Below are 27,539 nucleotides of genomic sequence, written 5' to 3'. Positions count from 1 at the left end.
GATACCCCATTTAGCGGCAGCCTATCCAGAGCCTGGGCTGTACCAACGGAGGAAGCAGAGGGATGTCCCTCCGCACATAAGCACTTTCTTCATGATGTTATTATTTAAATTCAGACCATAAATTACGCTTTGCGCAAAGTCACGTGTTTATTTCTATCCAGATACATGATGAGCTCTCCATTGTTTCTCCTATCATCACAACAATCATAATTTTGCACTCCAACCCCCTCCTTTTTTTTTCTTGTGCAGAAACTATGTAACCAAATAGAAGGCTGCGCTCTAGATAATAAATATTAGAATAAAAGGAGCGCTTTTATGTCTCATATGTCAACATGTCTGTGGCGTTTTCATCGACGCGTCCCAGGAGTAAAGGGGAGGTGACACAGCAAACCATCCAAAAGGTAAATATATATATTTATATATAGATATAAAATAAAATCAAAACACAACCAAAAATAAGAAAAAACTCGGAGCGTCGCGTCATTTAAAGCTAAATGTCGCTGTGGACGAGGGTGTAAGTGGTTGATGTCAGGGAAAGTATATAGTCTGAGGTGAATATCGAAGAAAGGGCAACAACTAGTAGCGAAGGTGCGAACCAAATAAAGCCATCACGGTGAGGGTCGGTATAAGCGCTCTGATCTGACTGGATACCTGATTCCTTGATGCTATCTTTCTCACTCAAGCTGTCTGACCAGTGCAAATATTCAGCTTCAGCCATGAAAAGAAAAGAAAAAGGAACGAATTTCTAGGGTTTGAGAGAAATTTTCTAGTTGACACTGATATTAATGATTAAGTTCAGTGAAAAGTTGGCATGTTGTCAAAGACACATCTACATCAATACGCATAATTTCTGTTGCTGTTCATCCTTCCTGTACCAACCTGTAATGTCACACACACACACACACACACACACACACACACACACACACACACACACACACACACACACACACACACACACACACACACACACACACACACACGTACACACACACATCATCATCATCATCTTTAGCTCTGTCTAGGATAGGTTAGCGCAGAGAAGCACTGAGCCGTCAGAAGCTACAATACAGTGGGTAATGGCAGCAGTAGCTCCTTCAATGGCTTTGTCCAAGAGAGATGGAAAGCAATTTAGCGTTCAATTTTCCAAGCACTTTAAATGCCAGATATAGATTGAGGTTGCTTTATCTTTCCCACAGATGCTGGATGAAAATCATCATCTAATACAATGCATTATGGACTACCAAAGTAAAGGCAAGACAGCTGAGTGCACACAGTGAGTGACTTTTGTTGTTGTTGTAAATAGTCCAAAGTCCTACAAAGGTCGTGTAAATTTCTGCAAAAATTTCCACCTTTCCAGGTATCAGCACATTCTGCACAGGAATCTTGTTTACTTGGCCACAATAGCTGATTCTAATCAGAACATGCAGTCACTTCTACCGGCTGTAAGTCTGCCTGTCATGTGGATTCTAGGCATGCAACAGAGCTGATCAGTTAGTGCACCAATCCATGAGTCAAAACAGGCATTACAAACAATAACAGCCAGTGGAATGAAGTGACGTTGTAATCCTTTTCATTTTAGCCTCCTAGTTCCAACATGTCCATTGATCCTGGAAGAATGAGCCACAGTGGGGGACATGCTCCAAGCAACCTCAATGACAGCACTGGATCAGGAGTGACCCCCACACCCATGTTGCAGAGTCAAATGAGCAATGGTTGGTGACAAATGTGGATTTTATATTGGCATGTTCAGCTACATATTGTTTTGTGTTTTATCTCTTTACCTGTTGTGTGCTTATCTAATGCTGACTGTACTGCATGTAGCCACTTAATGCCTGCATCAATGCCTGTTTTAATTACCTGATTGCTTGCTGACATCTTTAGGTTTATATTTAACTTATACATGGTTATTTTTTTTGCAGTTTGTATAGTGATTTTAGCTTTTCTTTTCAGTCTCTTAATCTTATTCTCATAATCAACCATTCATACTATTTTACACCCAACCTGATCTTTTGTTTAAGATGAACTGAATGTGGTACGCTGATTAACATGCCATGACATCACATGAGAATGTGCACTGGCCTCCTCTGATTGTGTGTCATTAGGCCCGAGCCATGCCCCCATGCAATCAGGTCACATGCAGTTGGCTATTCCATCCACCAGTACCTACAGTAGCTTCGCATCTGGCTACAGCCATGCTACGCCCTCCTCTCAGGGTAGCCTGGTCCAGGGCCCAAGGACAGGTTATGGTTCCTCTTCCTCTTCCTCTTCCTCCTCCTCCTCCACGCCCTCATCTTCCTCCTCCCCTCGCAGCAACCTCAACATGCAGTCGAGCCAAGGTGAGCCAGGAATAATGAAGCTCAGTCATTAATCCATAATTTAAAATATGTTTCTTAAAAGAAACATACATTTTGCCCCTGAAAACACTATTTCTACTTTGTTGTTTTTAAAATAAAAATCAATTGTTTTACTTTGGAATGGTTTTTTTTCTCTTTTTACCATATGGCAAATGCCTCGTTCTCTTGGTCAACATACTTACTTACATAACTGCTGTGAGAGCCTATACTCCTTTCACATTCAGTTCATCACAGATGTGTTCTGCCTCCTGATTTCTTATCTGAAAGGCTTGTGCCTTTCAGATCTCTGACCACCTGGGCTAAGATAAAGCCTATCTTTCTCTGAAGGTGTGTGTATTTTTACTGGATTTCAGTTTACATGCTAATTCCCTGGCTTTATTTTTAATTTATACCCCTTCACAAAGGAATCTCTTCAAAGAGATCTTGCCTTTTGCCCTTTTCCTGTGTCTGGCATGCAGTTAAAGTTCCTTTAAATTAGTTTAACCTTGCATTTCTACCAGTGTACGATCATTAAATACTGCCTTATGAATAGAAAATTGTGAACCAACTTTAATGTTCGAGATTGCTGCTTCACCTTCTTCCCAGTCTCCATGATGCACCAACAATCTGCTCCTCCACACCACTCCTCAGCCCACTCAGCAGGACAGTATCAGGGACAGCAGGCGATTGGCATGATGGGACAGTCCAGCCAAGGGAATAGCATGATGCCCCAGAGGCCCATGGGATCCTACCGCTCCTCTCAGCAAGGTAATGGGTGGACATTGCTGTTGTAATTTGTGATTTTTTTCTTTTTGTTACAGTGCTTTGCAGAAGAAAATTCATGCCACCTGACCCCTTTCACATTTTGTAAATATACAGCCACAAATGTCAGTGTGTTTGGTCCTCTACAAAATAATCCTCATTAAACACAAACAGGTTTTTAGTTGCGGCATGACTGAAGTTGTATGAATGTTTTTGCAATTTACTATTGATTTGTTTGTGTGAGAAGTACCGTCAGAGTGTAATGCTCCAATTTTGGATCGTAATGACTGCATGACATTACAAATGCTAAAAATCATCTAAGAAATGAAAGGAATTTCCTCAAAATTGAATAAAATCTATGAACAGGGCAATTTTTTTTTCTTTGGAAGCAGTATAGTAGCAGAGAAAGAGAATATGAAAAAAAATTTTAGATCCCAGTTTTCATATTTTGAAATAGAGGTGTCTCACTTTTCTCACATTGGGTTCCTGTCCCCTACTATTCTGTGTCAGCATGTTTCTAATTCTAGCCCTGCTTCATCCTATAATTTCTTTTGGATTAGCAGTAGTTAAAGGCATAGACTGAACATTCCAAGGAAACATTGGTCATCCTCATTAACCCTAGCATGGTATTATTTTTGTGTTGTGGTTTTAATTAAGCTTTGCAGCACTGAGCCTTTCCCTGTCTGGTACTGGGAAATTGCTAGACCTCTAATAACACCAATGTTCTACAATTGTTGCTGGTAGTTCAGATTGGAATATATTCTTGTGGTACATTTTGCTCGGTCTGACACATAGTTTAATAAGGAAATTTTGCTCTGCATGCATGTCTTTTTTGCTACATTCTTTCTTTATTTTGCTGGTTTTCTGATAAGTGACAGAATCTGGAGTTTCTGCACACCACCACCATATTATAACAACATTTTTTTTCATAGCAGCCTTTTTGTAATTATTGTATTCTCCTCAAGAATTTTCTACAATTATTGTAGAAAATTATTTTAACTGTAGTTTACAATATCACTTTGGATGAGGGTATTAGTGAGTTGCCTCAGAGAAAGTGCAGCTTAAGGTCAATACCAAAGAAATGACAGAACTTAAATGTAAAATGTTATTTTACTATCTTATAAAAATAATTCTATAACTATACTAAAAATGCATACATACATATAAAGAGAATAATATGATTTTACCAACATTATTTAAGGGTCTATTTTGGTGGCTTTTTAGTCCAAAAAATTGTAATCAAGGGTCGTGTCGCCTGTTTTACAGAAACTGCACAACACTACATGGGACAAGACGAACGCTACGGAGAGCAGTATGGACACACTCAGAGCTCCACCGAGCCCATAAACCAGCAGTATTACGCTGATGGTAAAAAATTCCCATTCATTAACTTCATATGCAGCTCTGAAAGACATACGTACCCTGCCCCCACTACAATTCATGCTATTCCCTTCCAGTACAATTTCACAGACCTGAGTCAAATTTACGAATCAACTTTTCCGTTTATGTAAATCAGCATGTCTGTGTCCATACTGACCCCTTTGGTGTGCCGAAATTTCAGCATTCAAGCATCGCTGTACATTGGAGTTGTAAATGGAGTACAAACTCCATGCATTGTTTTCTTTTGTGTGTGTGTGTGTGTGTGTGTGTGTGTGTGTGGTTTCTTGTTTAAAAAAAGAAACCTTAGAAAATATCAAAGGCCAAAAGTGTCATAAATAAATAAATTTTTTGATAGTTGGTTATTAACTTATTATAACCAACTAATGATGTTTTAATTCTATAAAATCCACTTAAAAATACTTTCTGTATATCCATAAGTATAAAATTATAATAATATATATAATAAATGACTGAGTTATTAAATGTGGGATTCATAAAAATATAGCTAATATGTCAAACTCTGTTGGCAGGACAATAACTGCTGTAAACTAGACCAATCTTTATTTTATTCATTTAATTTATTTAGAGCAGTTTTTTTTTTTACTACCAAACATATAAAATTATATGACAAATTATTAATTTGTTGGACTGTGGCACTTTTGTGCCTTGAAGGATGTTTTTTGCTTTTAATTTGTTACTGTATACATTCATTACGTGCTTCAGTTTGTATGAGCAAGATCATTATTGTTTTGGGTGCTAGCAGCTATGGTTACAGTTGAGCGGATTTGGCATGTGCTGAGTCATGTTCCCTACAGGTCTTGGAGAATACTCTTATCAGCAGTCTTCATATGGTGACCAAGGCTATGACAGGTCGCTTGATGAGTCTTCTCAACATTACTATGAAGGAGGTAACTTCAAACAAACTGTTTAATTTTAAAGGTTATTGTTATTATTTGTTTATACTCTGTGCAGTCACTTCCTTTATATGCATTAAAAGTAAATTAGAATGAAAACCTATCATTAAATGCTGATAAGAGTTGCTGTTGGTGGATTTTCAGGTAACTCTCAGTACAATCAACAGCAGACCTTATATCAGCAGAGCTCTGGTCAACAACAGCCTTACAGCCAACAGCAGTTCTCCTCTCAGCAGGGCTACAGTGGGCAGCCACAAGGATATGGTGAGAAATTATCCAACAGTATTAAGTCAAACACAAATCCACAAAATAAAAACTCTTCATGACTCGAATCTTTGTCACAGGTCCTAATCATGGCGGATCATCCCAGTTTTCCCAGTATCAGCAGAGTAGGAGCCAACAGTATGGATCCTATCGCTCTTCCCAAGGCGGTCCCGGAGCACAAACTCAGAGACCGTACTCTTATGAACAGGTACAAAAGTAACAAAGCATTAATCATTTATCATTACTTTCCTAAAACAATCTGCTCTACTTTCCAAATCTTTGAATTCAGTTGTTCCCACCATTTCTATTCCCACAGCTGCTAAAAATCCAACTCGTAGTCTGGTTCTACTAACATTTCTAAATGGTAAATGGGTTGCTACCTTTCAAGTGTGGGACATGGATAGGAAACCCACTTTTATAATAAATCTTGTCATAAACTTTTGACTCCTACATTACAGAATATTCCACAGTCAAATGTTGAAATAAGTGGAACTGATTAGAAAATTCAACCACAAAGTGGTTGGCTGCATAAACCCACAGTATAATGTGCGCTGAGAGTCATATTGCTCAGGTGATGCCATCGTTACAATGAAGACCTGAGTCCAGCACTTCAGTGCCAGGGTTTCCATGACATCAAAGCCTTATTACATCACCAAGTGTAATTTAAACCATTGGATGGAGTGTTGTTAATAAACATGACAGGACTTCATGTTTCATGAAACTCCCCTAGTTTTAGACAAGATTAAACAACAATAAACAAACCTTAGTTCTTTTAGTTCTAACAGAAAAAACACAACATAACTCCCCCCTAAAACACTAACATTTTCATGATTGTCTAATTTTCTTCCCAATTTCAGGGTCAGTATGGAAACTATTAGCAATAAAGCACCACGCTGTTTTGCTGTTCAAGGAACATCTGCCATTATTTGCTTCAACGATAATCTCCTCATCGTACAGAAATGAAGATCTCTCTTCACCAGATTTATTATCTTTTTAGAAATCATCATTCTGACCAAGATTAAATCATGTAATAAATGTTTTGCTTTCCTCCATTCTACACTGATTTAACAGAGAGTCGCGTAAAGGGAAAGCATTTCCGTTTACGTACAACATTGGAAATTTTTCTAAGTTTTTCTGCAGCCATAATAATCATCTAAACAAGGAAGAAAATCAGTGTTACAAATGTGTCTTTTTTTTCCTATAATTTTGCCTTTAAAGAGCCAGGAGATTTTTCTTTTGATACTTCTGAAGCATTTCAGTTTTTGTCTTAGGCACAGGGAAGGACTTGAAAAGGAAGGTCATAAAAACAAAATTTAACCTTAAAAGAGACATCCTTTTTATTGTTAATGTGTGTGGGTTTTATTTCAGGGGAAGGGAATTTAATTTTTATGAAAATTAGTTATTATTTAAAATCAGGGGTAGGCTATTGTCTGTGTTAGTCAAACTGTGATGTGTTGCCGTGAGCTCTAAGATTATATGCATTCACGTTTTATACGTCTGAGACCCAATAAGTAGCTCACTGATAAACACTGTATACTTGTCTAGAATGAGCTTCGTAGTTGTATTTTCAAAACCATTTTTAGTGGCATTGCTCTGCTTAAACATATTGCAGAGATGGACTGGGTAATTGGCTGTTAATCGGCTCAAACTGCCATAATTGATGACAGAACAGCCAGAAACTCAAAATTCCGACCTTTCATTTGATTAGTGAATGCGCCATACAAAAGTGTTACCAAGTTGCTAAGAAACACTCTGCCTTTTTGTGATTGATTTTGCAAGGTGAAAAAGACTTAGAGTTAACTTTTTCTAGCATTAGATGTTCAAAAATAAATTTGAGCCACAAAAAGAGATGTTAGAAGTTTAAATAGTGTTTCCTAAGAGATGTCGAAATGTGACAAAAGTATGAACAACTTCAGGTCAACTAGCCACACTAAAAAATCTCCCGGAGTTTTATAGACACCACTGTGGCAGTGAAGCATCTGGACCTGAAAACCCAGCCGATGAAAAACCTTACCATTTTGTCTCTCGCAAAAGCTGGATCAAGTTGGCTAAATATTTGCAGTTAAGATTTCTGATTTATTTTTTATCTTATGTCAGTCCCTTTGCCCCTTTTACCTCCACTGTGCCCACCCTCCCCACAGAGGTCTGGCACCCCACACTTTAAAACGCCCTGCTTTAAAATATACACATGATGTGCTAACCTTTATCCTAACATTAGCACATAGAGACAACTTTTTTAGTAATCTTACTTAGCCAGTTTTACCATACAAATTTCTGATATACAATGATAAAGACAGTTTAAATTGCCATTACTCTAATCAGATTGTCTTTGTTTTTTAAAGTATTAGTAAAGTTTAACATTGCCTCTATTCTTAGTATACATTTACTTCTTAAAACAGAAGTCCAACAAATTTACGTTGAATGCTGTTATTGTGTTATATTCTATTACAATTTTAAATAGAAATCATAATTGCTTAAAACTGGGATCTGAACTTCAAATTTTTACAAAAACCTCAGTCCATTAGCCAAGTTTTAGATTGATTAATCTCTAGCTGTATGCAAAGTTAAGAGGATGCCATTCAGTACTTGGGTTGCTGCTTTGTCTGCACTTTATTTTGTAGCTACAGTCAACATATTGTGTAATTTCTTTAACATAGTTTGTTTTTGGTTCGCAAGTGATCTTCAAAAAGCCAAAGTAATCCAGAAACTGAGCAGTGTCATATCCTGCATATATTGCTTCAGTAAGTGCAATACATTCATCTGTGTTTTACAACGTTGTAATGTCTAATTTATTATTCCTTTGATGTTTACTTGATGCAAAGTAAAGTTGTCTTGGCTTATTTATGTCCTGACCTTCTGCAATTCTGTGGTACAACTAGTGTGGTATTTGATAACATTTTGCATAATTTGTGTGCTCCATCCATCCATCCATCAATCCATCCATCCATTCATCCATCCATCCATCTATCCATCTATCCATCCTAATGCTTAATGATTGTTGCTAATTTGTTTTTCATAAAACATGAAGAAGCAGAAGAAGAAGAACAAGAAGCACCTCAAACTTTCGGTTTTTTAAATGGGATTAGTAACATCTAATGATTATTGGTGTGGTCCTGTTAAAACTTAATTTACCTCAGACTGCAGACTAACAGAACAGTTGCAGTTGTTTTGCAGTACCTGTTAAGAAGCTGGCAGTCAAATAGTCAATGAACCATTCAACTCTGACAATCATGGCTCTGCTGTGCTGTAATGGATTGGTATCTGTATCTCATATTACTGTGAATGGAGTTTTTGGTACGTTTTTTTCCCCCAATTCTGTTTTGTGTCTTCACTTCTAAGTGTAAACAGCACTTCCTTTGAATGTGTGTGTGTGTGTGGATGTGTGTGTGGGTGTGCAGGTGTGTGTGTGTATGTGTGTGGGTGTGTGTGTATGTTGGCTATGTTCTTCTGTATCTACGGAAGAAAATAGTCCAATTGGATCTGGGTCATACAAATCTGAAAATCCTTCATCTGTCTGTTGGAAGACTGTTGCCTTATGTCTTTTGTTACTATTTGGTAATTAAAAATAAACTGGCTTAAGCATTTTTAGATATGGGTTGTATGTTGTTTTTTTTTCCAAGAAACATCCACAAGTCACATAGTTTAATTTGATGATTATTGTCAATGAATACTTAGGGTTCAGTCAGTATTGTAATTTTTTATTACAGAATTTGCCCAATGAGAATGCAAAAGCTTAATTCTGTTTATTGTGTTTTTATTAATTACAATTTTAAAGACAATTAACACTTCACAAAATTACTTAGAATAATTACATATATACATGTACTTTTATTGATATATAAATGTCATACTTGTTCCTTGAAATGTCAATAAAATTAGTAAAATGATATATTCTTCAGATTTAATAGTAATATTTGTCATAAATTAGGGAATGTAAATATCATGCAAGGTAGGTTACAAGGTTGCAAGTGTAAGCAAGACATTTGTGATTTAAATTTAAAAAAAAAATCTATCATACGCAAGTTTTATTTTCCTTATTTCCTACCACCTTGCTCTGGTCTGTCACATAAAATCCCCGAAATACACTGATGTAAAAAGGAATAGAAGATCTTTAGAAGTGAGAAACATTCAAGTTTATTTTGTGAATGAACTTTTATTTTGACCGATATTAAGATGAATAAAGATAAAGGAGGGTGTCAGAGTTCAATTGAGAATTGCTGAATGCTGTGGATATCAGGAAAGAAAAACAGAGACATACTATTATTATTTTAAGTATCCAAGATAAACTCTGCAAAACAACAATTGCTGTAGTGACGGATAGGGCCAGAGGGTGGCAGAGATGCAGCAGAATAACTGCAAAACCCCCGAGATAGTCGACGATGAAGAAAAGCACTTATGTCCTTTTGCGGGTTCCGTAGATCCATTAGTTTACAGTCAAAAATTTACCATTGGTAGTGTAAATTTAACGAATGTAACGACTACGTAAAAACTTTTAGAGGGCGTTGTGTATCTCTTGAGTTTACTCGATCATTTCCCTAGCTATATCTTTTATTTATTTACTTTTCGTCTATTTTTCTTTATCGTAGCGGAAATTAGCTGTTCAAACAGTCAATGTGACAAACCCGGTGTTTATTTGTAACTCTTTGGTAGCATGTTGAAGGGCACGACGTTGATGCTCTTGTCGAGAGTTAAAGCAGTCTCCGCTGAGGTCATTTACAGATGCAGTTTAAGGCAGGACATAGGTAAGAAAGCATGGAGTTTGTTCAGTCCACGTTGTGCGCCAGGATCAGTGCTGTGGAGGCGGAATGAGGGTTTCTTCAGAGAGGTCTGCACATCCACAACACTTCACGGGAAAGTCAGGGGAAACAAGAGGAAGAATGAGCTGTCCGAAAAGAAGTTGGTATGTATCTAAGCTGCTTATACGTTAATATTTAAAACAAGTTTCTGCAAATTGTGAGGATTTGACCAGGACATAAAAAACTGTGTTTACCCTACATTATTTAGATATACAATTCAGTATATTATAATGCAGCTATACTTTTTACTTGTCAGTTGCAGGTTTTAAAGAGCATAGTTTATTTTACATCCTTTGCTTAAAGCATTACTTCTAAAATATTGTTAGTCGACTGCATTTTACATTCAAACTCAAAATTAGTCATACCCATGCAGATGTAGAGTTAATATAATATTTATTTAACCAAGTCTGCTTCTGATGAGAATTGGGGCAAACACCTCTGAAATAAAACTAAAAAGTGTATTTTTATTTTCATTTTAATATAAGGCTAGCATAGATTTATTTAATTATCAATATTTCATGGCTACCTTTATTTGTATTCAATTAAGCTTTTCATATTGTCATCCACAGACACGTCACTTTGTAGACTGTCGTCGTGTGAAGTTGGTTGCTGGTTCAGGGGGTAAAGGTGCCTCCAGCTTCCACAGCGAGCCCCGAAAAGAATGGGGCGGGCCTGATGGAGGAAATGGTGGCGATGGAGGAAGCATCATTATAAAGGGTAAGTCAGTCATCCATCTCATTTGTTACAAGAAATGCACATGGATTAATACACCAATTTATCGATCTAATTGAAATTATAAAAATGGGTCCAATAGATCCCAACCAAGACCAATGTTTTGTGAAATCAACAGGTGATGATGAGTGTAGCACCTGGTGACTGTGACTGAACGTGTTTTAATACCACAACAAATATATTTGCTCTAATGAAAGGTTTAGGATCTATTTATTTTATAAAATACATTGCAGCATAGTGAATCAACATTAAAAACATTACCATGCCCTTTAAAATTTCCAAAAATAGTCCAGTCACTCTTTTCTAATAAAAGTATGGCGCTTTAGATGTTTTCTCTGGTTCAGGAGTGGCTTAAAATAAGGAATGAGAATTAATTTGCCCAAAACTGTTGAATTGCTTTACAATAATTTTAAGGCTGTACTTATTATCCCTTCCATATGGCCCTCTGTAAACATAGAGCTTCCATAACAGTGACCTTTTACAGCTTTCCCCCCTTGTGGAGGGTATGAGTCACTAATGTTGGAAATCTGTCACAATTATGCAAATTATAAAATGATCAAATTAACATATTTAAGTTTCAATAGTAATTTTTTTAAAAAATTGCTGTAATGTAATAGATTTTTGGAGAACTGAATTTTAGGTTTTAATTACTTGTAAACTATATAGAAGTTAACATAAATAAATATATATAATATAGTAAGTGCCTGCTTAAAAATCAGGAAAATCTAAAAAAAATATGTCAGAATTCATAATATTTTTTTTTAGGATTTACTAAAACAAAAATAGCCATGAAAGTGAAATACCTTACAGATTTTTTAAAAATTCATTGATGCTGAGTCTGCAATCATTCATAAGTTTTATTTTCTATTCTTTCAGCCAACCGGTTTGTTAAATCGTTGGCCCAAGTGGTCCCAGTTTACAAAGCAGAGGATGGGGAGTCAGGGGGCAACAAGAACTGCTACGGTCGCAATGGCAACTCAACCTACATTTCTGTGAGTTGATGCGTTTTATCATGAAAAGCTTATGTGCTTGTTTTGAGCTTATGGCCTGATCTAACTTCTCATTTGGTCTTCCTTACTAAAGGTACCAGTAGGAACAGTGGTGAAGGAACAGGGCACGACCATAATGGACCTCGCTGAGCATGGCGAGGAGTATTTGGCAGTGTTTGGAGGTGCTGGTGGGAAGGGGAATCGTTTTTTTCTCTCAAACGAGAACCGGGCGCCTGTGATGGCGACCCCAGGCACGGCAGGCCAGGAGCGGGTTCTTCAGCTGGAGCTACGCACCATGGCTCATGCTGGACTGGTGGGAAGAAGATCTTATATCTGAGGAAGCATTTCAGATAATGCTTTTCAGTTTTTCTTGTGAATTTAATATATTTTTTTTTTCCTTCATGTTTTCAGGTTGGCTTTCCAAATGCTGGTAAATCATCACTATTAAGAGTCATCTCCAATGCCAGGCCTGCTGTGGCGGCCTACCCCTTTACAACACTCAACCCACATGTAGGAATTGTTGAATATAGAGATCATGAGCAAGTTGCAGGTACTTGTCTCTAAAAACCCCCACAAATTTGCTTAAGCAAACACTTATTTATGATGAGATTTTAATTATTTCAGTGGCATTTATTTTTGAAGGAAGCATGGGCTCGGCCTGGTTATGAGTATCAGTGTTCGAAAATGTTTCAAACTTGCTTTAAGTAATTTATTATCTCTTGATTTTATATTCTGCGTGTGCAGTTGCTGACATCCCAGGGATCATTCGAGGTGCCCATCTAAATCGAGGCCTGGGGATCTCCTTCTTACGTCACATCGAGCGCTGTCGCTTCCTCCTCTTCGTCTTGGACCTCTCGGCGGCAGAGCCCTGGACCCAGCTGCAGCACCTGTGTTATGAACTGGACCAGTATGAGCCCGGTCTATCCCAGCGGCCTCATGCTATTGTTGCCAATAAAATGGACCTACCAGAGGCCCGGGAGAAGCTAGAGACCCTGAAGAGCCAGGTAACACAGCGGGTCATCCCAGTTTCTGCTCTGACGGGACAAAATACAGAGGAACTCATTCTCCACCTCAGAGAGTTGTATGATGGCTACCTCCAAGATGATGGGAGCGAGGGAGTCAAACCAGTTAGGTGGTAGAGGACAATAATTAGTTATGGACAATTTTTGATGTATTTAAATTGATTATAAATAAAAATCAACCAACATTTGGTGTTGCATTATTGACATATTGCTTTATACAGTACGAAAACACAGACTAACTGAATAAAAAATGTTCAGTTTTTGTAGAGTGCATTTTAACGAATTGGAAAAAAATCAGAGGAAAGGCAATTTGTTTCAGCAATTCAATTTAAAAAGTGCAATAAATATAGAATTGATAGTTTCAAAAAAGTATATCCATACAGTGTCGGTGGCTCCTCAGTGCTCTGAAGGCTGCAGCTCTGCATTTTTCTACCACTATTTTATCCTTCCACTCAATTTCCAGTGTTTTAGTTTTCTTAATTATCCTAATTAGTTTCATTTGAGCTGTCTAGGTTTGCTGTTCTATTTAGCTAAGATCAGGTATGTTCCTTGCACATATCAAGTCTGTTTAAGTTTGTGCTCTTTTTGAGAAAATAAATCATATCTAATGCCACACTTCAGTGGTGTGTGTGTGTGTGTTGTCTGACAAGTCCCGGATAAGTTTGGACTTGACAAGTTGACTAAAGCAGCCACATTTTGATTTAAAATAATTCATAAAGTACATTGTCTTTTCTTATGCATTTTGTGAGTTTTTTATATTTCCACAAGTCACCCTAATTTGCATCTTTGGTAGCATAGCAGTAGCAATGTCGTACTCTACCAAACACGGACTACGAATTGGAACTGTAGCCGGACTGAGAAATACACCTTTTAACAAGGTCACATGGACAGATGTTTGACAAGTTTATTGAGAACTAACAGAAATGTAACATTACAATTTTCTGTCTACCCAACCACACAATAAGAAGGTTCTACTTTTTGAAGTAGAGCCTTCAAAAAGTAGAGCATGCTGGACTGGTGACACGGGTTGCACCGTGTCAGCTGTTGGGGAACACTTATGCCGTGTTCAGTTTGTCTGAGAAGTCAGAGCATGGATGTTCACAGATAGACAGTACAGGGTTGTGTGTGCCAAAGGTCAATGAGATAAACTGAAGTTCCAATACATCTGCAACTCTTTCTACACTTTAAATATTGAACTCTTTGTGGCTTAGCAACCCATTGTACTGTTGGTGTTTTAAGTCAAACTTTCAGAAACATTCTTTCAGCATTCCCAGAAAAGACAATTAAAAATCTGACTTACAAACTGAAACTGAAAGTCAGTTTCTTCATCTGGATGTCCTTTCACTAGATGTTCTGGGTGTCACCAGATGAAGACACCCAGAACATTAAGAAACCTAACAAATGAAAAGTTAATATACTGTACACGTTATTAAAAAAAAATCTCTGAGTCCACAAGTGTACCTGTAGTTGAAAAAAATACATTCAAAGTATCAGAACTGAAAAGTTCTCCATAATAGAACAAGGAAACTGCAGCTGCTTTGATACACAATCTATGTGGTGGACAAATGCAAATGAACATTGCATTTGTTCATTTGCATGACTTTAAAGTCATGGACCTGACTTTAAAGGTGCAGGATCTGTATATGTAGATTATCTAGCTATTCTGCTTATACACTTATCAAAGCGTCCCCTTATATCTCTTTTTAATACCAAACTAGAGGGTGTGAGAGATTATATTAAATTCCAGACATCTCTGCTTTAGGAAGCTCGGGCTCGTTTGCCATAATGATCTTTTCCATGGTCTTGAACTGTGGTCCGAGATCATTCAAAAAGCTTAAATCATCCTGTTGGCCGTCAGATGACAACCCATCCAGTGACATGCAACTGTTGCCATTCCCCTCATAATCATAAATCTTGACATTGTCATCTTGGCTGTTTGATTCTTTATCACAAATCACTGAAAGAGTCTGTGGATTTAATTGAAAAAACAAAAACAAAAAAAACATTAACATAAATATAAAACACTCAAACTCAAGTTTTAACATTTTTAGATAAAAATGCATTGGTTAAGAGACTCAATGATTGTGCTTCATGCGATTATGGACAGAAATTTATTTTATATTTTATCAAATGCACTATTGTGTCTTTGACTTTTTTTGACTTTATCATTACCAAAATTGCCACATACTATATTGTAGAACATTCAAAGTTGTCATATGTGTAATGTGTGAGATAAAGCAATCTTACCCTCTGAAGTAGACCGTTAATACGATTATCTGACCAGGTACTCTGAGAACGGCTGAAGGGGACGCTCTGTCAAAAGAAAACTTAAATGTCATCCATTAAAAAAAAAAAAAACTAACTGAAAATGCACTAATTCCTGGATACATTTCTATTGAGTTTATATTTTACACATTTAACAATCTGATTATAGCTTCTTGAGAAGCACATCCATCCATCCATTTTCTGTTCACCCTTGTCCCTTAATGGGGTTGGGAGGGTTGCTGGTGCCTCTCCAGCTACGTTCCAGGGGAGAGGCGGGGTTCACCCTGGACAGGTCGCCAGTCTGTCGCAGGGCAACACAGAGACATAAAGGACACACAACCATTCACACACACACTCACAACCAGGGAGAATTTAGAGAGACCAATTAACCTGACAGTCATGTTTTTGGGCTGTGGGAGGAAGCCGGAGAACCCGGAGAGAACCCACGCATGCACAGGGAGAACATGCAAACTCCATGCAGAAAGACCCCGGGCCGGGAATCGAACCCAGGACCTTCTTGCTGCAAGGCAACAGCTCTACCAACTGCAACACTCTGCAGCCCCTCTTGAGAAGCACATTCTTTTGGAAATGCCTACTTCATCTGCAGACATACATACACTTGCAGATATTTTCCAAAGAGCTGGACATTATAAAGAGAGAGTGGTCTCAGTCAGTAATCGCCAGTCAATTTCAGATTGTATTATTGTAGCATTGCAAATTGTGCCTACTACTTGCAAGTAATTAACTTGATTTTGTCTTGCAGTGTATGTTTTCACACACATTTTCCCTGATTCTTCTGCAAAATAGCTCAGCTATCAGGCCAAACGGAGAGCATCTATTACCGTAGTCTAACTTTTGCCACAAACCCTCAGTTCAATTTGGGTCTGGGCATCAACTGGGATATTTCAGGATATGAACATGTTGATGCTGTGATATATAATCTTATTCAAAATGGAATTTCACCTCTTAAATCTCTCTCTCTCTGTCTCTCTCTCTCTCTCTATATATATATATATATATATATATATATATATATATAGATGATAGATATCTATATATATCATATATATATATATATATATATATATATATATATATATATATATATATATATCATGTATCATTAACCCGTTTTAGACATGCATATACCACTTGGTGTTAATTTCTTGCTAAAATGCTATGTTGAGGTTTGTTGTATGCAGGAAAAAAATGTTTTAGGAGATGACGCTTAGAAAGAGATGGTAATTCTTTTGCATTGTAAATAAAGCGATCTGCTTACCTGAACTGTGCTTCTCATGCCGGATGACACTGTTGAGCGCTGATTTAAGGAAAAAAAGCAGTTAAAAGCTTTATCTTTTAACTATTCTAAACATTTTCTTAGTCAGTGATACACTCACACTCTTTCAGCCACATTGACAGATTTCCTTTTTCTGGTACAGGATTTTATTTTATTTCATTTTTTACATTTTTTGTGACCTAATTGGTCTCATTGAGCATGATTGCTTTTTAATTAGTTTTTTTCAAATGTTATGAAAATATATTATAGAGTATACTTTTTAGAAAAATATACAGAATTGAAAAAAATATGCAAAATCTGAATATCCATCTGAAACCTCACTGAGTACAATTTCTGATGGATGGATGGACTGGACAAATCCTGTGAGAACTTTGTGACAAATAATAAGGTCAAGGACATCACTTGTATGTAAACCATAGTAAAAACCATTCGCTATCCAGAAATGACTCATTTTATTCTTTGAAACATGAAATAAAGTCTGCAGTCTGGAAACTCAAACACCTGCACAGACCTACTTACATGTTTTCATACTTACTTCATACTTTCATACTTACTTCTGGATCTTCCTAATTTGTAGATTTTTTTTTATTAGCAAATGCTAAGTGTGTGTATGAATAAGTAACTTTACTAAACAAAACAATGAAGGTTTTGGCTGGTGACCATTTTTCAAAAGTGCTCCTTTAATCACTCTCTTGTACTTTAAAACCTATGGTCTGCTACTCAACATTCACCAACAGTACCAAAGTGACACAGAACCGTATATATGGCACAGTTATTAAGAAAGATCAGATGATGTAGCCATACTCACTCTGGCATTTCTCGTCATGCCTTTGTGGATGCTTCTCAACCGCTGAGACTCCAATAGGTTCGTCTGTGCAGTCATCTGTGGAAATACATTATAATTAAGCTAAATTACTGGCAAAGAGGTAACTAGAGTATAGTCACTGAAAATAAAAACCTGTTCAGGCTGCAAAAGACAAGTCTAGAGCACTCCTTGTATTGTTGTTCTTGTTACCTGAACCTGTCAGTTTGGATGGGTGGCCATGTTTAAGTTTATATGGTGTATTAAACACTCACATTTAAGATATTCAGAGACTGCAGTTTTATATTGTTTTATAAAACTTATCCAAAACTCTATACTTCAGCCAGAGCTACAATGAAATGGTTTAGGTTGTGCTAGAAGGAACAAAACAGAGTCCAGACTGTAAATCTGATTTACATTCTCAGGCAACATTTTAATATTGATGTTCATAAAGGCTCTCCATCATTTCTTTGTGAAATGGGCATATTTTGCTTCACATGAATATGCTTTGATTAAAATGATTCAGGTGTAAGTCTGGCTGTAATATTTAATCTTGTTCAAAATGGAATTTGACTGGTAATCCTGTTTTAAATTCAAAAGAGCCTCTAACCGATTTTCTTCAAAGACTTCCCTTGCCTAACACTGATCAGTTTGGTAGAGGCTACTTAAAAAAAAAAAAAAAAAAAAAAGACTTGTGGCAAACTGCAAAATGACTACTCATGCCTCTCTTTTAAAAATTTAAAAAGTTAAATTCTTCCATAGAGACCAGATTTGTGAAGTGCTTATCTAATCTCTGTCCTGTAAACAGATTTTGTCGACCTGAACTATGGATCTCTGCCACTGTGCGTTACTCTGATTCCTTGGCCACTCCTTGTATTATTGTCCTTCTTACCTGGACTTGTCAGGTTGGATGGATGGCCATGTTTAGGTTTTAGATGATGGATTAAACAGTGATATTTAAGATATTCATATAGACTGCAGTATTGTTTTGTAAAATAACCCTACTTAAAACTTTCCCAAACTATCCTTCACAACTGTAGTTATGGAGAAAGACTAGACGAGTTAGCCATAATTACTCACTGTATAATTCTTCTTATTGCTTCTTTGGAAGTGAACAAATTGCTGAGACTCTGTTAGGTTCATGTTGGAGTTCATCTGTGAACATACAATACAGTAAAGTTGAAATTCTGTTTAACGGTGTAGCAGACATAAATAGTGGCATAGATCAGTAGACATTAAAATTACTCAATCTTTGATACAAAATAAAATATTTAAAACCTTAAATATTATTTCTGGTTTTTGTGTTGGATACATATGTACTATTGACAATTCCTGGGAATGTGTTGGTGATCTACAGTAATTGATGTCAACAAATGAATAAAGCAGAAACTTGAATACATAAATTTACCGAAAGGACTTTAGTAAATTTGAAAGCTGAAAATACAGAATCTTGTCTGCTTCTAAATATTGTATAATATGATTCTTGAATTACACTCAGTAATTATTTTTGCATTTCCTGCTACATTGAACAAACAGCATGTCAACATCGATTCAATTTTCATTCATTCATTCAATTTTAATTCTAAAATGAAAAAGTTTTAGACTTTTTCATTTTAGAATTACCTTTATAATGCAAACATTTGACAGTCATATTTTTGAGACCACTGACTGTTAGGACTTTTCTAAAAACCTCCTGGATTAGATTCTGTACTTAAAAATGTAAATACTACAAGGAACAAGTGCCAGTTTAAAGTTTTTATTCAGTCAAAGGATAATCATACACATTGATTGAGTTTGTGACTTGAATTTGAATGAAGACATAAAAGTAGTGAAGTACCTTTGTTTGGCCCAGCTTGATGCCGTCTACATTACTCCCTGTAACGATTGATGGTAAGATGATGGGCTCAGCCTGTCAAAGAAATAGTAGGTAAAAATACCTTTGTGTTGCTGCAGCAATGCATCATTATCTCTTTTCATATAGGACCAGTTCACATCAAATGTCATCTGAAGGCGTTTTACAAGTGAAAGTGGCTCAATTAAATTCCAATAATTCAGAAATACATGATGAATCCAATTTATTTAAATCTAATTTAATTTTACACACAAATTGGAGTGAATGATACAAAGTACAATATGATCCTTACTGTAATGCAAGAAAAAGTTTAGAGTTTTTGATGACAGAATAAAAAGAGTTAACTGTTTAAGGAGAACGATCCTGAGATGTATTATTGACAGTCTTCCTGCAGTCAGCACAGTCACTCCACAACTTACATGGCAATCAGTGCCTGGTCCTTCGTCATTGTACTTCATCAGTGTCTGAGTGTAAACTTCACTGCCGATAGGCTGTATATATTTTCGTTGATTACACTTCAAAAGAAGGAGCAATACTGTGGAGACATTAAAATAGTTTAAGCACCAGGTTTACAAATTCTATTTACTTTTAAAGCTAACCCTAAGTGTATAGCTCATGAGTTTTAAATTGCCTGTTAACATAAGGTTAAATGGATGTAAATGAGAATAAGAATTCAGTTAATTTATTTCAGAAGATTCGATATGTCAACAGTGACATAGCCTTTCTTTTGTTTCTGTAGGACAAGGAACAAAATAAATAGTTTGATCATTAAAATGTTCAAACTAGCATCTTAGTGGTGCCATATTTTAAGTTTTGAGAAAAGGGTCTTTTAGATTGAAATTCTACAAAGGAAGAAACAGCTTCAGAGGGAGGAGAAACTTTCAGATTCATTTGAACTTCCACAGTGCTCCATTTATTGGAGGCATTTGTTATTTTGTTAGGGAATTACTCTGAAGTCATGATTCCGTCCTACAGCTAATTGAAACCCAAATGTCATATTTTCAAAAAGTGAAAATATTACACACACATAGTATATGCACTTTCAGAATTTTGATAATTGTTTATAATTTTATACTCACATAGAAATGCAAGCAGTCCTGCACAAATTATTCCTATGACAGCGTCACCAAGGCCAATTGACAAGATCTTTGGGCAAACACCAGTTTCGTCACACTCACAAACCTCAATGTATAATTTCTCCTCCTTAGCTTGACTCTGTTTGTCCTGAATCAGTATCGGCACAGAGTATTTACCATAGTCAGATTTCTTCAGCAAAACAATGCCAACCTCTTCACCTGTTTATAAAAAAATACATTTGTAAAATATATGAATCCATACTTCCTTTTTTTGATTTTGCCTGTTGTACTCAAGTGCTCCATTTGTAATTTTGTTTGATTCCTGTAAGGTATCTTTGCATGTTTAGAAATTTGTTATACAAATAAAATGTATTATAATTATTCTTATTCTTATTATTACATAAAGGTAAATATATATGACCCAACTATGAATATATACTTTGGTAATTTTGGTAGTGAGGCCAAAGTGTGAACTAACCATAGGTAGGATCTATTTTCCAGCGTTCACTCACAGTTTTACCATCTGCCAAGGAGAAACTGAAGGGGCCACTGAATGGCTCAGCATCAGCATCTTTAGCACGCACCATGACCTTGTCAGCATGGTTTGAACACAAAATGGCAGTATTGTTGAGCAGCGCAGGAGTGTTGTCATTGATATCCCTGAGGTGGACACTGACTGTGCATGTACTTGTGGCTGGAGGTGAACCTTGAAAACCACAGGAAAGGCAATTTTTATTATTTAATTAGTAAATTATGCCGTCTGACCATAGCTGCAAATGTTTAGAAATGTCTTGTCATACCATCATCTATGGCAGCAATAACAATTCTGTAAATATTGTTCTCGTCTACATGAGGTGATTCTCTATCCATCTTCTCGATTGTTGTGATTGCTCCTGTTTTTTCATCAATAGTCACCCATTTAGCAGGGTCTTCTAACAGTTTAAACCTGGACAAAAAAAAAATCAAACAGTAGGTCAATTTTATTGTCAAGACAGGCACACCAAACCCACACACTGCAATCATACCAACCCAGAGATTCTTACATTATTGGGGGAAACCCATAAAAGAGAGATTATGGCATAATATGCATATCTTAAATGAGGAACAGTACTTAAATAGTATTTTTTTTTTTTTTTTTGGTTTTCATTTATTTTCTCTTCCTAAGACATACATATTACCACATCTTGCACAAATGTACACATTAGGTTATGATCAGTTGTGAGGCAGTAAGTTTGCAATTATTAATTGACTTTACAAATAATTTTAATGCCGGTCAAACAAGCAAATAATGCTGAACATGAATGCAGTTTTGTTGAGAACATACCTGACGTTAGGGGAGTCAACATCTTTAACCTTAGGAGTATACAGCACCTGTCCTTTCTCTGATTCCTCTGTCTGGTATAACTCTTCTGTATATTTTTCAAACACCGGAGCGTCATTAGTGTCAACCATTTTCACTGTGATGTTGACAGAATCTTTTGGTGGAAGGTTGCTTAAATCTTCAATTAATTTTCCATCTTTACAGACTTTTAGAGGTTCAATATTCTCAACTCTGATTTGCAGTTTTACCAAAGTAGTTATGTCAAAATTCTTCGCCTGAGGATGACACAAGTGTAGATGTTCAGTAACTCTTCATAATACTTATGCTAACAATTGGTGAACTCATAGGTTAGTCAATAATGAATGAACATTTTCTGTAAGGTGTGGTAAAACAGTTACCTTGACAACACCAAGAATCCCTTCATTTGTTATAGGGTCAGTGGTAATTTTGTACATGTTATCTTCATTGCCGCTGATAATGGAGTACTTGGCTCGCCATCCGTCAGTGTTGGGAGTGTCCTTATCCTCTACTGCAACTCTTAAAATTTCATCAGGGGTTTGCATTTCCACAGCCTCAGCTTCATACTAAAAACATGGAGAAATAATAAATTTAGTGGGATTTACAAATTAGAAAAATATAACAAAAAACATTGATATATAAGTAATTCTTGCCTGTCTCTTCTTAAATGTGGGTGGATGGCTGTTTGTGTCAATAATATTGAGTTCAATAACTTCAGTTCTGGAAACTGGGGGCTTTCCACAATCAGATGCACTAATAACAATCGAAAAGCGTTTTTCTTTCTGAAAAATATAGTTAAACATATTTTAGCTTTACCAAAAAAATTACATAGTGTGTGAATTTCCAAAAACTACATTACTTTAATAAATTTAGGCCTACATCATAGTCAAAGCATCCTTCAGATACGAGTTGATGTATTCTGTCATTAATTCTCTTTACTCCAATCTTTGGTTCAGGTGGGCTTTGTTTACCCACAGTGACCACTACTGTTGAGTTAATTGTGCCTGGCTCATCGTCGTCTACAATGTCCATGATCACTGGCAGGTATTCTCCTGGAAGACAAACAAAAAAAATTATGAAAGTAGCTGGAAAATGTTCAGTCATTATTTATTGTTTACATAAATAATAGATAATGTATAATGTATTTACCACATTATACAAAAAAGATAAAAAAGATTTACAGAACTCCATAGAAAGAACGTTTAAACATAAGTATATCCACACGTGCCAAGGTTTTTTGTCGGCTAGATATGAAAATGTTATCCTTAAACTTGACTAACATTAATCAAGAAATTAAAGCCTTAATTGTCAAAATTTTTTTCAAATCTAAACCAGAAAGTTTTTATAAAATGTTTTTTTTATAAAAGTTTCATAATTTGGAAAATCTGCAGACTTTTGATATATTTGCACATTTCTGAACTTACCTTCTTTCGTATTTTCTTTCACATCGTAACTTTTCTGAAACTCATTAGTGAATCTCGGTGCGTTGTCATTTTTATCTTTTACATCCACATCAAAAGACAGATCTCGGTCAATTTTTTCCCTTGTAATTTTGTCCAGGATATCAAATGTGATCTGTTAATTATATTTTATTCAGATGACACAGTTTGTAATGACTACATATCATAACAGATATTAAAAGTGATGGATTGTCCCTCACGTGATAGGATTTCTTCTTTTCCCTGTCGAGGCGCCTATGTACATAGACTTCTCCAGTTGTTTTATTCATGCTGAACAGTCCTTCTTTCACACCCTCTCCCTTTATTTCAAACTCATATTCTGTATCTGCTGTCTTAAGATTGTGCATCTAGAAGAGAAACAAATAATCCAACTATCAGTGGCAGGTTTTTGCATTAATAACCTTGATTAGGCATTAAGCCAACAGATTATTGTATTTCCAAAGTTTATAAAGAATCTATGTTTTACCGTAGCAATTTTGTACGGGTATTTCACGTCCATTTCCTCTTCTAGCTCTATCGTAGACAGGACCCATCTTCTTTTGGAACGTGATAAGGATTCCTATCAAAGCCAAAATGCAGATTAAATTAACAATAATTTATTTATTTTTATTTTTTTTCTGAGGAAAACATTGTAGGAATTTCCTTGTAAATGTTCACTATTTACCCGTTTAACTTGTTTATGGCGCTCACTGCCCTCTGTACTTCCTCCCAAGACTGTTAATGCAACCTATGGATAGAAAATACAGAAAAGGAACATGATTAACTTACAAACATTTATTTCTCTTTTCTTCTTCTTTTTATTACTTAAGTGTTTGTCACGTTCTCTGCTGCCTCACAATAGTTCAAAGCTATATGCCTTATCTTTACCTTCTCTTTTTGACCAAATTCAGTATATCATCTTGTGCACTCAGTTCAAGGATATTCTCACAAAGTCAGTGTTCATTAATACAACAAATGCACATAAATCTACAGTAAAAGATACTGGGAGTAACCTATTAGCATGGCTTTTGACTCATAAGGAAACAATACAGAGTTCCTTAAATTAATGTTTGTGTTACAAACTTTTATACATTCATTGAAAATTATTTTAGATTAAGGATATATTTCCTACTGTTCATTACCAATTGTTACATTTTCTCAGTGGGTTATTGTCAATTTTTGCATTTGTGAATTGTCAATGGAATGATTTAATATAGCACCTTCCAGTCATGATACTCGCACTGTGCATTATAATTATACTCAGACATTCCTACCCATAAACATGTCTGTGCACAACAATGTGCAGACATGTAGGCAACTCGGTGTTCAGGGCCTTGCTCAGAGGCATGTGGAAAGAGGGAGCTGGAATCTAACCAACACCTTGACATTTTAACTTGCTACATTGTTTTATTGTCTTTAACTTTTTTGGGGAAGTGTTAGTGTTCTGTTTTTATTTATACTTAATACTTGTCCCCTTGCAAAAAAAACAAAACAAGAAAAAGTAACAAGAAAGAAAGTGAAAAAGAAAGATTACAAAACAACTACTCAACCACTCACACACATATTTATTTGGAACATTGTAAAAGCAATTTCTTTCAACAAATTCCACGTCATGGGACCCAAAGCCTGGTCCCCATAAGAAGTAATGTTTTTGAGTTAGGGGTTAGGTTTAGGACGAAGGTTTGAATTCAGTTTATGTGTGAGAGAGAGACGGAGCGGGAGAGAGAGAGATAGTAGCTCTTTTTTTGTTTTATAAAATTCACAATAGCTGTGGAAAAATTACAAAAAGAACAAGAAAGGGGAAGAGAAGCCTCATTCTGGGGATTAGTGCAGAATTTAAAGAGACCAATTAACATAATAGGTAGAATTTACCACAAATCATTTTATTTTCAAGTATATTTGGTTGAAATCTTCTTGATTACAGAATTAATTTTTTTGTTTGTGTAGCACTAACTGTTCCATTAAATAGGGTTTTAGTTCCTCTGACATTTCTATTTGAAATAAAGCTGTGCACCATAGCTCTACACTTTCTCCAAACTCAGTTATAATCATGTTTTCCACATATTTCTCAGAGAAAATTAGTTTTCATAAGATTATTTGAATTGTTTTAATAGTCTTAACATGAATTGTATTTTTTTCTGGTTGCACAAACCCAAACATGCTAAAACTTTAGAGAAGCGCAGAGGAAGAAAGGTAGCAGTTGCCAAAAGTGTCTCGCCAGCTGTAATTATTAGTGTTCTCACACTACTGACACCTAGAATAAAGCATTAAAAGGAACCTAAAAGCAGAGTCTTTGTCACTTTAGATTTCTGTATGAGACATTAAAACCAAACTCATCAAACATGTACATATGTTTCCTTCTCTGATTGATGACCATACAAGGACCTATTACGTGGATATGCATTCTGAAATGCCTTTTTAATTAAGGTTTTCTCTGCATACCAAAAACCAGTTTCCTTTGTTAGTAAAATGAAATCAGTAAACAAAGTTTCCCTGGAATATAAGAAGGAATTGAAACTGAAGGCTCATACTTGATACTTGATCAGCTGTCGGTTGAAGGCTGATCAAAATTTAAATCTCAAATTTTGAGATTTAAAAGTTTCAACTAATGTGGTAGCAGAAATATGCTTACATTATTTTAACTCACTCAATGGTTATTACCCTGCAACAAAGCAAAAGTGTAGAAAACTAAGGTACTAAATATGTAAAATTTAAACACACCTAGATCTGACAAGAAAACTTGATATGTTATTTAGATTATTCTTGTTTAATCAGTACATAAAAGTGGATATTTAAAAATGTAATGCTTACCAACAGAAACAGGGCAAGGCTCCTCATCATGCTTCTCGCTAATTCCTTTCCTTTCTGACAGGAGTGTCTGTGGCAGAGGCTACTTGATATATAGTGCTGGGAAGGCCAGCCCACAAAGTTTGCATCTTTGCAATGACTTAGTAAGAAACCAAATAAACATCTTACCGATAGTTTGGTATGAAACATTTCCAGTTGGCATAGTAGAAAGAATTCTTCCTGTTAGATTATCTCATTTGAATATCTAATGTTTTGTTATGAAAAATCTTTACATTTTTGCATTTTTCAATTCTCTGGGCTTGTTTCCAAAAATCTGTTAAGGTTACGTACCCCTGTACTGATTGTCCGTATTTTTAAAACAATTCTTAGATTCTGTACCAATGTGGAGAATTTATGCTACTTATGATGTTCTGAACAGGTAATCACAATTTATGTTGAAAACATAAATTCAAATTGAGGAAGTTAAGACAGATACAAAAACAGGTTTGTGGTTATGTTGGGTTATCATTCTTTTTTTTTTTTTTATTTTAAAGTAACCTGGGAGCTGTTGTAAAGAAACTGAAGATAATATTTAATAAGCTAGAGTACGCCTACCGAGTTAGCCCCAGGGAAGTTTAAGGTTTTTATGCTCATGGCTTTTCCCACGCAGTCACATTGTTCTCAACCAGTGTGCGCTAATTAATCTCTTTGCATTTTGGCAATCGTTCAACGAATGAAAAGAACAGGTTGTCATTGATCCCAGACTTTGTGAAGTTTTTAGTTATGAATTGTTGGATTTTATTTAATTTCTTGTAACAATGATGATTGTTTTGCTTGAGAGCCACAAAACCGAAATCATTGTTTGATAATAATTAAACTTTCTCTAAATCATTGCAATTTCTCCAAAAACTCTTCTGCGTTTGCTGGTGTGTGTTTTTCTTGCCAGTTTATGTCACATTCGCTTTGTCCTCAGACAGTTTTTAGTTTATGCTTTAAAATAACTCTCTCCTTTTTCTACCTTTTTGGGGATCATTTATCTTATCTAGTACACGGAATGCTTTTTAAATATTTTAAGCTTGAAATGTGTGCTTGTTGGTACAGTACATAAGCCAAGCGAAATCAAAACCTTTCCCTCAATAAAAACAACTTTTCTTGTTAAAAATATTGTTTATGGTCTACCTGTTGTTAAATTGCTGTTATTCCATACCATGCAAGAATACAAATGTCAACTTTTTTTTGAATGAGAGTAATTTGGCTACTCAGCTTAGACGATGCTTAGATAGTGCTTTCACAGAAATCCTGTCAAGACTGAGTACATGCTCAGTTTTGTGTTGTTACACCTTGGTGAAAACAATCACCAGGTAAGAAAATATAAGGGATCATAACTTCAGAAACTCTGGCTTCAGGCAGTCAACACACTGCTCAAAGTATTGCTCAACATGAGGTGTGCAGTGTGCAGAACTGCTACGTGGCACTGTGTGATTTAT

The 27,539-nt window shown here is 35.9% G+C and overlaps 3 protein-coding genes across 5 annotated transcripts; 2 read left to right on the top strand and 1 right to left on the bottom strand.

The window, feature by feature from the left end:
- Positions 1-263: 263 nt before the first annotated feature.
- Positions 264-9,244, top strand: LOC122833562 (calcium-responsive transactivator-like). Of its 3 annotated transcripts, XM_044121235.1 has the most exons (11): positions 264-401; positions 1,200-1,276; positions 1,361-1,445; positions 1,583-1,715; positions 2,106-2,339; positions 2,943-3,104; positions 4,365-4,466; positions 5,294-5,386; positions 5,537-5,656; positions 5,737-5,864; positions 6,514-9,244. In XM_044121235.1, the coding sequence occupies exons 1-11, from the start codon at positions 333-335 to the stop codon at positions 6,532-6,534; spliced, it is 1,224 nt and encodes a 407-aa protein (XP_043977170.1). In that variant the 5' UTR covers positions 264-332; the 3' UTR covers positions 6,535-9,244. The 3 variants fall into 3 exon arrangements, with proteins under 3 accessions (XP_043977170.1, XP_043977189.1, XP_043977179.1); XM_044121254.1 differs by lacking the exon at positions 2,106-2,339; XM_044121244.1 differs by lacking the exon at positions 4,365-4,466.
- Positions 9,245-9,974: 730 nt separating this feature from the next.
- Positions 9,975-13,815, top strand: mtg2 (mitochondrial ribosome-associated GTPase 2). Its single transcript, XM_044119815.1, has 6 exons — positions 9,975-10,556; positions 11,022-11,169; positions 12,061-12,176; positions 12,268-12,486; positions 12,585-12,723; positions 12,918-13,815. The coding sequence occupies exons 1-6, from the start codon at positions 10,308-10,310 to the stop codon at positions 13,310-13,312; spliced, it is 1,266 nt and encodes a 421-aa protein (XP_043975750.1). The 5' UTR covers positions 9,975-10,307; the 3' UTR covers positions 13,313-13,815.
- A 270-nt stretch (positions 13,816-14,085) lies between these two features.
- On the bottom strand, positions 14,086-26,285 carry LOC122833770 (cadherin-like protein 26). The gene is made up of 19 exons (XM_044121638.1): positions 26,077-26,285; positions 23,951-24,013; positions 23,753-23,845; positions 23,487-23,633; positions 23,251-23,401; positions 22,706-22,878; positions 22,480-22,608; positions 22,207-22,392; positions 21,812-22,083; positions 21,288-21,433; positions 20,966-21,193; positions 20,491-20,706; positions 19,831-19,946; positions 19,397-19,468; positions 18,640-18,714; positions 17,566-17,640; positions 16,740-16,778; positions 15,443-15,508; positions 14,086-15,162 (listed from the first exon to the last, which is right to left on the bottom strand). Exons 1-19 carry the CDS (start codon positions 26,260-26,262, stop codon positions 14,932-14,934), a joined length of 2,664 nt encoding a protein of 887 aa, XP_043977573.1. The 5' UTR covers positions 26,263-26,285; the 3' UTR covers positions 14,086-14,931.
- Positions 26,286-27,539: the final 1,254 nt, after the last annotated feature.

Source organism: Gambusia affinis, linkage group LG01 (assembly GCF_019740435.1).
Source record: "Gambusia affinis linkage group LG01, SWU_Gaff_1.0, whole genome shotgun sequence".
In the NCBI taxonomy this organism is placed as follows: domain Eukaryota; kingdom Metazoa; phylum Chordata; class Actinopteri; order Cyprinodontiformes; family Poeciliidae; genus Gambusia; species Gambusia affinis.
This window is presented reverse-complemented; position numbering and strand designations above follow the sequence as displayed.